Here is a 15,854-nt window from a genome sequence, read left to right on the forward strand (position 1 = left end):
AAGTTGGTTGAACAGTCATGTTGGATCGGACGATGGAATATTCCCCAGGGCATTGCAATGTTAAGATTGTCACTGGGCTCCAGTAAAAAGTACTACGAGGCGACCGAAAGAGAAACTAGTTTTTGACAGTTCATTTTTAGAGCTCCAGAAAACTTCAGAGAATGAGTGAAGTTAGATCATAGAGCCCTTAATCTTATTTCGATACCCAGCAATTTTGGCCCAGAGACCCATCGTTATCAAAGCCCTATTTGCAATAGCACAGCGTCACTGATAAAATTTTAATTCCTGCCTAAGTAGTAGCACCTTTTATAAAAACTTTCTATCCAGAACCAAACCTGAATGCCTATAATTGCAAACGAGTTTGAGTGCTTCTAAATTAGTTTAAAAAATGCATCATTTGGCAATCAAGGAATCATAATTATTAACAAAGGTTTAAGAAATCAAACGTAGTAGTCGCGTCAGCCTTTTGATTTCATCATTCCTTGAGATGAATAGTTGTTCTAACTTTTTGACCCGAGTTTTTAAAGCAGAGTTGTCAAAAACCAACTTCAATCGGACTATCGAACAAATGTTGTGGCTTTGCATTTTGGTACTATAACTAGGCATGTTGAATAGATTACCATGGATTTCGATCCCAGGATCTCTGCGCAGTTGGTTTATTGGACTAAGTTCTCTTACCACTAGAGTAATTCAACAGCAGTTCAGAGGTTCCACTGTAAAAATCTTGCATATATAATCCGCTAAAGTTCACTCCCGTATCAAACTCAGCGACTTGCTCCAAGGTAAATATTGATGAAAATATAAGATAAAACTTGGAGCAATATGTGTAGCTAGAATAATAGGGCAATTCTAGCTAAGATAGCAAAAAATAAGACAGATGAAAGATAGTTCGAAAGTCTTTTGTTATTCTAGCAAAAAAGTCTTAAAAAAGCTCTATCATTCACCACTCGTGGTGAAAAGTTATTTTGAAAAAAAAGCACTTGTATACCATTTCGCTCGCGTCGCTCCAACTGTCGCAATGGCTGAGTGATGTATGTTCGAGTTTTCGGGCAGTGAAATTTTTCTTTCTTTTTCTAAATTCACATTTTTTCTTTTTTAATAAAATTTTATTTTAATTTTTAGATGTTATCTTATTACATTAAACGAGCAATTCTTATATATATATGTATCCATAGGGTTCTTGGAAATGGTTCTAATGATTTTAATGAAATTTTGTACACAGATAATGTTTTGGACTTTAGGGTTATCGGAATAGGCATTATCTCCAAGAGGATTCGTATAAGGTTGGCATACATCCCAAATTAGTTACAAATCAATTAAAATATCATAATATGGGTATCAAATGGAAGGTATTTTAAAGATCTCTAATTCAAATATTTTTCATAGGGTTGCCACCTATTTTTAATCGCATATTTATTTAATTTTTTGTTTAAAAAAAGGTAAAATATTACCATTCATGAGTATCAAGAGAAGGTCCTTAAAGAATGCTTTTCCTATATACAAAATCTTATCCCTTACGATAATAGCGTAGGGTTGCCTTATTTTCGATTCTACACAATTTATCTAAAACATCGCAATATGGATATCAAATGAAATGTATTATTGAGAACTGTGGTCAGACAATTTTTATTTTGCTAATTTCAATCAACATTTTTTTATGTATACACAGTACATTTGCGCTCAAGATATGTACCATTCATTCCAGCGTATGTCGGAATAGGGTTGCCACCTAAATTTTAGACTAAGGAATTTACTTAATAGATATCGAAATCCATTTTTTCCAAAATGTTTTTTGAAACCATCCAAATATTGAAAACTTTAAAAAGTGTATTTACTCCGGGCAAGGCTCGGTCAATCTGGTACTTGTTTTTGAAATAAAAAAATATATATATATATATATATATTTTAATTAAATTAAATATTTAGAAACTTATTTAATGTACTTTTTCCTTAAATTTAAATTCCTTTAAACTTTTAGATGTTATTGTATCAAAAAGAAAACTATTATTTTTTTAATATTTAATTGTTAGCAATTTATTTTACTTATATCTTCTTTTTTTAATTTAATTTGGTTTTCTTTTATTGGTTGATATTTTTATATTGTTTTGAAAAGACAAATATATTGTAAATATTTTGGAAATGTAAATATATTTATATATAATGTTTTAAAAATTTAAATGTTTTTTTTTTAATCAATGTTTATGTACCTTATTTTTTTTTAATTAATTTGTTTCTTTTTCCTAAAAATAAACATGTTTTTTCTTTAATTTAATTTTTAAAAATCGTCGGCCGCTGTGGTGTAGTGGTAAGCAGTGCGCGCTTCCACTCCGCAGCACCAGGGTTCAATCCCCCTGGTCAAAGCAATATCGAAAAAAAGTATAGAAAAAAAGGTTTTTTTTCTTAACAGCGGTCGTCCCTCGGCAAGCAATGGCAAACCTCCGAGTGTATATCTGCCATGAAAAACAGCTTCTCATAAAAATACAAACGCCGTTCGGAGTCGGCGTAAAACTGTAGGTCTCTCCGCTTTGTGTGACAACATCAAGGCGCACGCCACAAATCGGAGGAGAAGCTCGGCCAAACACTAACATAAATATGTGTAAGCGCCAATCTATTATTATTATAATTATTATTAATTTTTAAAAATATTTCAATCTATTTTTCTTTTATTTTCATTTTCTTTTTTAATAAACAAAATCTTATTTTATTGTTTTAGAAAGAAAAATATATACATATATATATACATATATATTTTTAAATTCAATTCAATAAAAAAAAAACGAATTGCTAAAATACGAACAGCATAACGCTAAGACCTTCTCGTTAGCCGATATTTCAATTAGCGTTTCGAAGGTCAGTAAAGAGCTTTCAAGATAATTGCCAGCATTGACATTTGTATTACGAAAGACTGTGGTAAGTTGAAAGTCAGTTGCCAGAATTCTCTTGTAATCATTCATAGGGTGGTTTTCACCATTTCTGGTTAGAATTGATTGCCTGGAATATTGTTGTGAAATGTTGCGATATCCTGGCTGTAATGGAATCAGAGGCAATGGAGGCATTACAAAGTAACAAGAGTGGGTTGGGTAGCCTGATTGGTTTAATAATAATAATAATATCCCAACGGTTTTTACTCTCCATTCCCGCCCATCCGCACGAGGGGCGCAGTACGTACGGAACCAGTATTTTCAATTTTTGCGCCGACTCACGATAGGCAGGAGTTTGTTAAGTGTCGACATCTAAAACTGTTCAGCTACAGAACTAAATTCATCAGCCGATTTTATGTCTTTATTTTAATGATTCATTTATTGAGAGAGGACAGTATCGATTTCTTATTGCTGAAAAGCAGATCGTGCTGGAATGAGAGTTAAAATCCTGGCATAAGCAACGAAGTGGGTCGTGAAATTCAAAATTAGTTTTACAAGCTTTCAGAAATAGCGGGAAAAAGTCTTTTGATACCCGGGAGGGAACATAAAGGCTAACCTCGCCAAGAAGAAGCGGACTGGAAATTGAGCCTGTTAGTAATTTAACTATAAAAATGGTACCAAGGATTTGCCTGCGGCTGGAAAGTGTAGGAAGATTAATTAGTTTTAATCGGCTCGTATAAGGTGGGAGGTTATATTGAGAATCCCAACGGAAATTTCTTAAAGCAAAAAGTAGGAATTGTTTTTGAATTTATTCTATCTTTTCTGAGTAAATTTGATACCTTGGATTCCAAACCACCGAACCGTATTCCAGAATCGGCCTAACTAATGTTGTAAACAGGGTCACAAAATTCTTTTGACCATCGTTTCACAAATGCAAGTACACCTTTAGCCTTGTTGACTGTCACATTAGTATGAAGATTAAAATTAAGCTTAGGATCCACTGTGATACCAAGGTCCACAAAATTGTATACCTGTTCCAGGTTATGTATAAGAAGCGGGATGAACAGCTCTTCGTGAGAAGCTCATTACTTTACATTTCTTAAGATTTAGATTCATAAGATTTACTTGACACCAGTAAGCCATGCTGCCTAAGTCTGATTGTAGCAAAGACCTTTCTTTGAATTGAAACGTACGATTTATAAAGCTTTACATCATCTATATATTGTATATCTGTAGAAATATCGTTTATAAAAAGCAAGAACAGAATCGGGGCTACCTTGAGGGACTCCTGAAGTAACATCAATGACGTCAGAGATAGTATTTTATTTGATTCAGGTAAATGTGATAGTTGGTGCAAAGAAGAGTATCGGTTTACTTGCTGGTTATCTAAGAGTGTACAATAGCCAGATTTTTCGCGTACAGCGGACAGGTCTGCCCACTTTGATCGAATGCCGGTTGACCTTTAACTAGCGGAAAGGAATGGACGATTAGGATTTCAATGCTGAAAGTCTTTTAGGTTATGGTATTTCTGGTGTTTAGTATACTTCAATTTATACGAGCACCATTTGATTTAATTCTAAGCTGTATATTTAGTCTATGTATATAGGAATTTCAATCAAACGAAGGCGATACAGGCCTACAATTCGCAGGTAACAAGACTTTAAATTTTATTTATAGAATCAAAAGAATAATAATACTTTGGCAACCTTTTAATCAGGCACTGGAGAAGGCTTAAAAAGCACGTGGCCTCTAAAATAATATTTAGCTAAAGCAATGCTGATCTCGCGCAATCTTCAACCACTCAGCACTCAAGAAATATTTGCATATACGGGTACCTTTTTTTAGCCTAAGGAAATCGCTTCGAATAAATCAACCAATCGGACTTTATCAATAAAATTCGGACGATCTCTGAATATAATTTCTAATAAAGAGCAAATACAAAGATCTACATATATTTTAATTTTGAGAGAAGCAAACATAAATTTAAATATACAGGCACATATTTGAGCAAAAAACTCTAATATAAATTTTGTAGTTCGTGGGTAAGCTTACGTTGGAGGGGATTAAAAAGTAGAAGCAATTCAATGGCTTATTTGTATACCGTTTTCATGCGCATTTAAATGCAATAATACACATTCAAAAAATGCTCGCACATAGCGCATTCGTACATTGCAAATTTTAACTATTATTGGATTGGTAGGCGAGAGCTCAATTGCACATTTCACAATTTTTGTGCAGCTGTCATTTGTATTGGCAGGATGTAAATCGCATTTAGTAGCCAAGTATGTATATACATATGTACCCTGCAGGGAGTGACGTTAGCTTATACTTAACTTTAGTCTGTTTACGCGAACACTAGTGTTAACTAATAACTGTATATTTTGCTCGAAAAAGGCTAACTACTTTTGTGGGGCGATGCCTGCAAAAAATTCAGTCCTAGATTCCTCTGGATTTCATGTCACCTAACTTGTAACTAACTACATAAAATATCAATTAAAAAGATTTTGATAATTTTTTATTATTTTTTTTTTACACTTTTAGTTATTTGATTTATTTTCAACATTGCAAATTTGTTTACATACTCTGCATTAGGTGGTCCTATATTAGAATTCCGTCAGACATAACATCCAAATGTTAATATAAAATTTCGAACTACATTTTATTTGTCCTGAATTCGAAAAAGAATTTATGAAGTGCAGAAAAAATGGATTCAAAGTATTTTTTTGTATGAGAATTAAATATAAACTTGTAAATAAAGCAAACTACCGATTGCGTCCGCATGACTCCTGCACGATTTTACAACTCACTTTAAGTTGCGTTTGTCGTAGGTAATTAAAAGTTGGTTATTTTTAACAATTGTTAATTTTTCACTGCAGGGTATAAATACATACATCAACGAGTAAGTGCCTATAAGTGCGTATGTGCTTGTATTATACTTCCGTGTTCACAATTTTAAGCCATTTTATTTTTTTCGCCCGCTGCAAAGTGATTGATATGTCTGCTATGCATGCGTCATGTAAGCGATAGGAGGTAAATCCGCAAAAACTCCCAATATGCCGCATATTGGCGCGTACGAATTGCTATCCGTAATTGGTAATTTTGTTCTTTTTTTTTGGCTATGAATTTGCAAACAATTTCTACTCTACTTTTTATTTTTGCGCTCACTTCCTTGTTTGCAATCATTCATTAATTGCATTGTTTGATAAGTGTGCACCCACACTTGTTTATAGCTATTTGCCTTAATGCCACATTGATGCAATTCAAAAAGGCTGAGTGCGTTGGCTCTTTAAGCTCTTTTCGCTGTCTGGCTATACTGCAGTTTTTAACAATCAATTTTGCATAAGTAATTGCATGTAAGTAATTTAATTAATTGTATTCTACTGCCATCGACTGCATCGATTGTAGTAGGTAAATGGAGGATTGATGTTTTGAAGTGATTTTTCATAATTAATGATCGCTACTAATGGAATGCATGCGTAAGTACTGTATTAAGAGTGTGCTCATAAAATATGGTTTTAAATAGCAGATATTGACGACATAAGGAGACAAAAATGAAGAAAAATTCTTGACTTCAGTTTAATAACAGTAGTTTGCTATGGGAAATCAGGAGAGAAACCAGGCCTGGTTATAAATACACCTTCTATACTGCATTGAAGTGTATGGATGGAATTACCGCGACAAGAAGAGCAGTCTGAAGAAAAGTATAATCATAAGCACCTAACAGCCGAGACGCTCTGTCCGCATTTGTCCAGCTCAACTTTAAGGTCGATCTTCGGTCGCATATTCGGGCGCCAAGCTGCTGCCAATGCTCTTTGCATAACCCCCTACGATGAACATCGCGATACAAAAGGGGATTTCCGAACACGCAAAACAGGCCGATGAACGTTTATGGGCGGAATACATTGCGGCAATCGACACAGCATCAATCCGAACTATAAAATTCCGCGGAGGGAAAAGAATGGTTCGGACATATATACATATGTCAATAGCTGAAACTAGGGATGGGTAAATTCGATATTCGAAGCTTCGAGATTCGAACTTTTATCGAATTTTTACTCCAAAATGGGAAATTTTTGAAATCGAACCTTGTGGTGCTAAAATTCGAATAAAATCGAACCGTCCTAATTTGCAAAAAAGTAACTCTGCAACTTTCTTCTTTCCGACTAAATCTGGCATCACTGTGTGTGGTACCATACTTGGTTTAGGGATGCAAGTCAATAAAATACATCAAAAGTGAAGAAAATAAGCTTTTTCTTGCACAGGAACTTACTCGATCAAATAGCCTAAAACACAAAACAAAATACATCGACATTTTTTCGATCTGATGCAACAAAATATTGCATCAATGCATCGTATTTGAAAATCGTTAGTTTCGATGCAGCGATTGAATTAAAAATACACAAGAAAATGGAACAATTGAACACCAATAAATGTGGTGACGTGCAATAATGTCAATGGCATTAATACCCAGGCCAAAAGTGAAATAATGTCAATAGACATTAAGTCACTTTGGAATTTATTCACCCTCTAAAAGTGAATAAGTGGGTTTAATTTTTAAACCGCGCTGGGACTACTGCCTTTTTTTAATCTTTTATAGTATACTTTTCAAACCAGTCAATAGTTTTAAGCAATTTTTAATATATTCTGGTTTAAATTTTAGTCCAAAAAGTTCGTCGTTTAAAAATCAAACCAAAATGTTTTAATTCGAGTTTCTAGGTTTCATATATAGAAAATTTTGTTTAAAATTTAAACCGAAATAGAAAATGTTTGCACACAGCGAAATGTGGTGTTGATTCAAACTCAACATATGAAAGCACATTTACATACATGCGTGGCTGTAGCTGAGTGTGCAAAGATACTTCATAAAATTGGTAGCACCAAGGCTGTCCGGGTTCAATGACCATCGGATGGAGCATGAAATAAATTTTTTATTTTTTATTTTTAATTATGAAAATGTTTGGGTTTAAAATTTAAACCGAACTGTTTAAGTTCTAAACCCAACATATGTATGTGCTCTCTTTTTTTTTAAACTTGGAAAGTTTGTATTTGAAACTGAATTTAGTTTGGTCATACAAGTAGTCCAAAAAGTTTAAAATTAAAACCGAAATTTTTAGCCGTGTATGTAATGTTATAAAAGTAAATTTTGTTATCTAGACTTAAATTCACAAAACGAAAGTGTGTTTATGTCATCGAAAATATGGCCTGTGTATTAATGTCATTGACATTAATTCACTTTTCAATTGGGTTTTAATATCAGTGACATTATTTCCATTGCCATTATGGCACGTCACCATAAATGTTTAAGTTCTAACTCACAGTGAAATGTATTTATTGATTTAAGTAGTTAGACATCCCAGCCATACAACTAAATTCATAAAAAATAAATAAGATTTCAGATGCTTTATGATATTAAAACTTTATCTAACGCAAGGCATATTAAACATGTAGCAGCAGGTTTTCATTATTAAAAAATGCCTTAACAGCTGTGTCAAATACATCGCAGCCCATGTAGAAATGTCGTCAAATTTTGGTGTCAGGTGATTGACATTCCGTTTTTCATCACTAATGTCAAATGTGAAGTGAAATTTTTGGCATAAGTTGAAAATACCAGCCGTTTAGCTATGGACAAACCAAAAATGTTTAAAAAGAAAAGTTATACGTTGTCGTTAAATGTAAGGCTTTTTTATTCGTTGTATAAGTATAAACATACATACGTATGATTGCATAAGTATGTAACGTGAAGTATGTAAATGTCTTTTGTTTTTGTAAGCAATAATAAATAAATAAAATCACTTTATACGTCCCAAAATATTAGTTTCAATATACTACATTTGCTAAATTTTTGGATTTTTTGATATATCTTTTTTTTTGTGATATTTATTTGAAAAAAAAAATACATATGTATTTGTATTTATTTTTAGTTGTGAAGCTGAATCAGTTTTTCGATTTGTTTTATCATTCTTACAAATAAACTTTTAAATTTTCAGAATTTTTTTTTTCAAAATTCGAAAAAGTTCGAATTAAATCGAATTTGCAACACCAAATTTCGAAATGTTGGGCAACGTTCGAAATTCGGAACGAATCGAATTTCAACCTCACCACTACCCATCCCTAGCTGAAACATCATTTTAGCCAACCCAAAAGAATAAAAAACCTCAAAATTGATAGCTTATTTTGGGATTTTCGGGCACGAAATGGGGACCAAATATCACTATGCGCGATGGTCGCGTTAGACATGATGGAAATGCCCATAACCCCTTCCGTGGATTTGTCGAATATAATCGACATTTCATATGGATGCCACTAAAATGCGACTAATTAGCTCCCTTTTCACCTTTTTCATTTTGTATTTATCCTATTTGTTTTGGAAAGCTTTCTGTTTAGTAGCATTCAAGAAATTAGTTGTAACGTAATTAGTTTTTTTTTTAAGTTTTTATATTGTGACTACCCCACAGGTAAAAACTCGTAGCTCTAAAACTCAGAGTATATGTATAAGTGTGATAACCAGAATAACACCTTAAAATCAAAACCAATATATATATTTTTTTTTATAATTCACAGAAACGGTATGAAAATAAAGCAGGACTTAGCTTAGTAGTTTTTAATTTTTTTATTTGTGGCTTTAACATTTTTAAGAAACTTGAGGTGCCCTGTCAAATTATCTATATATCCGGCAAGCTACAACTTTTGAACGATAAGCTTTCCACAAAAACAAAAAAATTTTCTCACTTTCAAGGAGTTGACTTTTCCTGATATACAAACTTTTAGATTGTTAGCTTACCGTAAAATTTTTTCGACACTGAAAGGGATATACAATGGCCCTTAGCAAAAAAATGTTTTTTCGTAAAATTGCCCACCCACCACCCATATCAAGTGGGTGAACATATCATGAAAACCACTCGCCGATCTCCACAAAAATTGGTATACACATTCCGTTTAGCCTGCTTAAGCCCCGTCAAAAGAAAATTTGTCAAATCGGACAACAATCAATCCCCCTAAAGTGTGCGTGGCTTTTTCCGACTTTAAAAATTTTCCATATGGTGCTTGAGACGGTCAAGAACAAAAAAATCTTTATGTTCGCCACTGATTTAAACCAACAGATGAACTTAAAAATTTACACTAAAAATCAGGCCTTCGGAGAGGAGCGGCGTAAAGGGGAAAGGACAAAAATCAGCATTTCATCCACTTTGTTTTTACTTTTTCGGATCAACTTTTGGATTGGGGATTAGCCTACCTGTTCATACATATCAATGTTCTGCATCAAAAAGATTAAAAAAAAAAATGTCAGCTAATTCTTTGGCTGTTAGCGCTCGATATGTATTAATAGCGCTCCTACACGATATGTATTTGTCTATATAAATGCGACTTTTCTGATACGTTCCAATATATGTATGGTAAATACGAGTAGATAAAAAAAGGTAGCATTTTAATACATATGCAAATAAATATCGCGTAAGAAAGCTGTAAGTTATTAAATAAATAAGAAAGTTTTTTTTTTATTAACTTAAATTTATTATTAACTAATCGATTTTCATTGTTTGTAGCTAACACTTTTTAGCAAATGAATTGGCTTTAATACAAATGAAACTAATTCTAAAATAGGTATTAGTATTTACAAGCTTTTACTTAACTTAACTTGCTCTGTATGTATGTATATTTGTTAGGGGGCAAATTTTGCAATACATTTTTGACCAACTTCCCAATGACCTAGAGACTTGACACTTCACAGTTGGCTCAGAACCCGATGATAATGCAATACGGAAGATAAGTTAATCCGATAGGTGGCACAGAAGTCGACATAGTTGAAAACCCCTTATTTATAGTCCGATTTGGTTCATATTTGGGGCGTATATTAACTACATGAAAAGAAATAACCCCACTAAAGATTTTGTCGATAGGTGGCGCACGAGTCGATATATTTGTTAAATAAGTATTTATGGTTTCGATTTCATATTTTCATATTTAGAAGGCTTGCTTTAAAAATATTTGTTTGTACAATTAAATTATTAAATTTTTTCCTTGTTAAAGTTTAAATTTTTCATATAAGAAATGAAAATACATTGCGATAATTATGTGATCTAGAAAAACGGTATACATAATCAACGATCCTACATATTAAGTTTACATGCTTCGGCGGCTTACATTTTGCCTACAGTGTAATTAAGCTTTATGTTGCTTGAGCTGGTTCCATATGCCCGTAAATCGAAAACAGGTCGATGAAGGGGAAAAATACGCACACAGTCATATTTTTGAAAAACTTATACTAATTTCATTAGATGTAATTCGAATATGCATTTTGAGGGCATAAATAAATTAGTAGTTTAATTATAGATTATAGTAAATTTATAATAGTATTTACATAATTAAATAAAAAACGTTTCGCATAAACAATTACTAGTAAATATGTATGTATGCGGATAGCCTAATTACAAAAAAAGGACTACTCATATTAACTAGTAAGAAGCACGAAAAGTACAAGCAGAGTATGTATGCGTGTATGTGTGAACATAAGTCAGCGCGCCTAGAATTATGCTTGCGTTATACAAACATCAACTACAAGCACGGTGAACTTATAAATAAATAAAATAGTTTGGTGTTATTAACTACTATGCATGTAAATGTATGTATATTTATTAGCAGTTTAAAACCATTAGTGGCTAAAAAAAAATCTAGGCCGTGTATAGTAGAAGCTAATATTTTGCTGTAAAAAACGGATTATATTTTTTAAGTTTTATCGTAACACTACAGTGGTGATGTGGCTGGCTCTGTGTTGCACTGGGCGCGCACACCCACCAAAGAGAGTGTGCGCACACACACATACACTACTAGCGGCGACACACAAATATGGGTTTGTAATTTTTACGCAACTTTAAATTAATTTTTTATTTTTTTGTTTGTTCTTTTTTTCACTGAAAGGGGCCCAACATCAACATTACGATATTTTTCATTACATAAATTACATTTATAGTAGGCAGTGGACGTTTAACGACAACACATAAAAAATACACACACAAAATAGCGAGCGATTTTTTTGCATTAGGTACTTATTTGCTTTTGATTCTTTTTTTTTCGTTGATGACAGCTATGAAAATTTGTTTCTTCATCTTGTTTTTCTTCTTTTCTTTGGGTACACTAAATGTGTATATGTATGTATGTCTAACAACAATACAAACAAATATAATGGCAGGAGGCAGAGATACATAAAAAAAAATATTATATGAAATGATGAAATTAAATTAAAGAAAATGAAGGAGATTTTAAAAAGTGGAAGGAGAAGTTAAGTAAGCTAGACTGCTGAATAGAAGTGGCTTCGAATATGATGGTGAAATTTGCTGCGGCGCGCTTAAAAGTATGCAGAGCAATACAGGCATGATTGAGGTTTTTAGTGCTAAATATTTGTAAAATAATTTTTTTGGGTCTCCTTGACTATGCGAGAATTTTGGAAACTTTAGGGTTTTCTGTATGTCAGAATAGAATAATTTTTATATTTCATAAATACCTAATTGGGCCCGAGGGCACATTAAGAGCGAAATTTGAAAGAGGCATTTGATGAACAAGCGAAAGCATCTTCGAAAAAAGTTTTAGAGCACAGTCGCCTAGGTGTGAGTCCAGATAATTATTATCCAATAATATTTATTTTTCTGAGTATAAAGCACTAAACGAGTTCCTACTTTGGGCATATGCTCGCGGAAAAGGCAATAATGACTTATGGCGAATGAATTTCGTGCCTCAGATATGATGTGTGGGGAGTTGGCATACGGTATGATGCAAAACTAAAAAAGAAAATTTCCTTTTTGGTCGCTGTTCTGAGTAGCTAGATTTAATTTTTATTTTAGTTTTTTTCAAAAATTTAACTTTTTCGACTTTTTCGAAAAACGTGTTTTTTTCGGCGTAATTTTGCAGAACTTTTTGTTTCCTTTTCAGGAACTCTAGAACTATTGAAGAGCTACTCAGAACAGATTTAATTTTTTCTTTTTTCAAAATTTTAACATTTTAGACGTTTTCGAAAAACATGTATTTTTCGGCGTAATTTTGCAGATTTTTTTTTTCCATTTCAGGAACTCTAGAACTATTGAAAAGCTGCTCAGAACAATTTTGTATTTGTTTTTTTTGCCACATTTTCGAAGCAATTTTTTGTTGTCAAAATATCCATAACTTTTTTTTTTTCAAGAACTGTAGGACTATTGAAAAGCTACTCAGAACAGCTTTTATTTTGTCTTTTTGCATCATACCGTATGCCAACTTCACAGACATTCAGATATGTGAGTGATTAATATGGCATACTTTTCGGAGCAAAAAGATCTGCCCGCTCAAAATGATTATGCGTATAGAAAAATTTGCTCAAAACTCTTTAATTTGCAACACATTTGTGTACAAGAACAACACGTAAGAACAAGTTGATAACAAATAAATAAAAAAAAAATTTCAAAATAATTATAGAAAATGACTAGGAGCACAACCATAAAAAGCAAACTGAAATTGAAACACAGTATAACACAAAATACGAGCATACATTTAGGCGTAAACACAAAAAGTAGGCGAAAAGTATACTATATACGCATAAATTTGCATACTTTTGGGCGTTTACGCGTCTACTTAACATACAAAAATATTTTGGTTTTTTTTTGTTGACTGTATCAGTTGGATCCCTATTACCATTTTTTTTATAACACTTTCGTGTGACTGATTGATTGATTGATTAAATGAATGAATGTTGCTTGTACTTGTACTTGTAGTAGTAGTAGTAGTAGTAGTTTTTGCTGTTGTTGCATTAACAAAACTTACCCATTCGGACATTTCGTGCGTATCAGCATTTCGATGATGATAATTTAATATTAAAATCGTTGACACAACGGATGAAGCTACCATAAACATTATGCAATTGAAATATGTACCTGTTGGTTGGTTGGGCGTGTGAGTTTCATATTTTTTCGCAATTTTTTATTTTTTATTTTTTTTGGTTTTTGTTTATGACAATTTGGTTTTAATGAAAGGTAAATTATTTGTAGTTGTATTGGTTTGATAAGTGCAGCGTAAAGGATTAGAGAATTCGAAATTAGTTTTTTTGTTTTTTTCGAAAACCGAATTCAAAAAGAAAATTAAACATTTTTGAAATTTGACAAAGAAAATGTGATTAAAGGAATATATAGGCGCGCAGAAAAAAAAATTAATTCAGTTATTTGCATTTATTTTTTAAAAAGGAAAAAGAGCGTATTTCAAGGCGAAGTTGTATTTTACAGTGTCACCAAAAAAGTTGGCGTAACAAATGCAGATTTTTTTTATTTTTTTTTTTAATTAATATTGCGGTATATAGTGTTTAGTTTTCATTATTATTTAACAGTGGCGTAACAGTGACATTCAGTGGTTGTATTTTGTTATGGCAGTTGTGTAGTGGTCACGAGGTTTAGTTTTATGTTTTTGTTTAGCGAAGAAATGTAATAGAAAGAAGAATAAAGAAAAAGTATATACAAAAATTTTACATTAGTAGAGCAAATGCCTGTTTAGATTTTTGAGAATAAATTTTCAACTTTTACTTTTTCAACAAATTTCAACACGAATTTTGCGTAAAATATGTATGATAAATAGGTCTATGTAGATAAGTGTGGTATGAGAATGAATATACATTTTTTTAAGCACAATTTTGTATTTGTCTTTAATCTAAGAATTAATAATTCACCTAAGAAGTATTTATATAAAAGTGGAAAGATGTTTTTTTGAAATTTGTATTGTACAGATGTTAAATTTTATAAGAGAGTAAGGCAGTATGATATATAGAGTGGAGCGAGCTGCAAATTTAAGACTCATACATAAGTAACTAGTAAAATTTATTTTGTAAACAATTTCAAGAACAACAATTTCAACATTTGTGGTTTTAATGGAAATATATTTAAAATATTTACTATAAGTTTATTATTTAATTTCCCTTCTGTTTTTTTTTTTCGTAAATTTGGATATGTTGGCATTTAAGTTTTTTAATGTAGGGTTATTTTATTGTTATCCTGCTACCCGCTGAACACATTGAATTTTACTTCAAAGCATTTATGTGGCGAAAAAATATGTATATTTTCTAAAATCGTAAACTTCAAAGGAGGATATCTTCGATACAAAAAAAAAATAAATAAAAAATATCAGAATAAACGAGGAGAAAAGATTAAATTGTCGCATTGAGCTGTATAAATGCGAATATAACAAAATTCTTTCCACGCACATCGCACCAAGGGCCGAATGTGAGAAGGGTAGTCTCTGTAGTAGAGGTCCAATAAACATCTTCGCAGACGGATCGAAGCTGAACGTGAGAGTTGGAGGAGGTTTCTACTGTCAAGCAGAGGTGGTATGCACCAATGTTTTGCCGACTAAGAGGCACACGCTGTAATCGCTAATGGTACGATAAAAACTGGTGGGGAAATGCTTGACCTCTTCCTCAACCACCTAGGAAGCCTTTCAAATCAAGCTAATTTGGGTATATAGTGCCATCACTGAAAATTGCAGGGCTGACGAATTGGCTAGGCAGGGCACCCTCGAGGCCATCACCTCGGACAGCTAGGCACAGCAGTTCCGTTGGCAAATTGCGCCTGCTCCTGGACAGATGCCCTTATATTTGGCTCAGCGAGCGCTAGCAGAAACCCGGACATGCAAAGTTGCAAGGTCATTATGGCCAGTTGTTCACCTCAGGGAGTTTTTGCAGTTGGCTTAGCGCCAGATGTTGATTCTTACATGCTTACTGAGAGGACGTTGCCCTCGAAGAACTCACACGGTACGACTTCACATCGTCAGCGATTCCTATTGCCGCAGCTGTTTGGAAGACGAGATGGAATCATTTCAGCTGCCCGCGGAACATTGTTTTAACCACTCAGCACTTAGCAGCACTCTTAGTGTAATATAGAGAACCTGTACAATGAATTTGTATAATGTGGTAACACAATAGACAATCTAAATAATGTCTAAGTGAGACCCCATTGTTGGATCTGCCACAATAACTTAACCTTACCTAGC

At 32.8% G+C, this 15,854-nt stretch overlaps 1 protein-coding gene across 1 annotated transcript in view; it reads right to left on the minus strand.

Annotated features, from left to right (window-relative positions):
• LOC118735527 overlaps positions 1 to 15,854 on the minus strand; it is a gene marked incomplete in the record, with an annotated part of 363,818 nt that overhangs the window by 20,693 nt on the left and 327,271 nt on the right. The window contains 1 exon segment of the mRNA XM_036465328.1: positions 13,647 to 13,756. Within this exon segment, the coding sequence (XP_036321221.1) occupies positions 13,647 to 13,756 (110 nt within the window).

The sequence above is a fragment of the Rhagoletis pomonella genome, unplaced genomic scaffold (genome assembly GCF_013731165.1).
Source record: "Rhagoletis pomonella isolate Grant_MI unplaced genomic scaffold, Rhpom_1.0 Rhpom_scaffold_00003, whole genome shotgun sequence".
NCBI lineage: Eukaryota > Metazoa > Arthropoda > Insecta > Diptera > Tephritidae > Rhagoletis > Rhagoletis pomonella.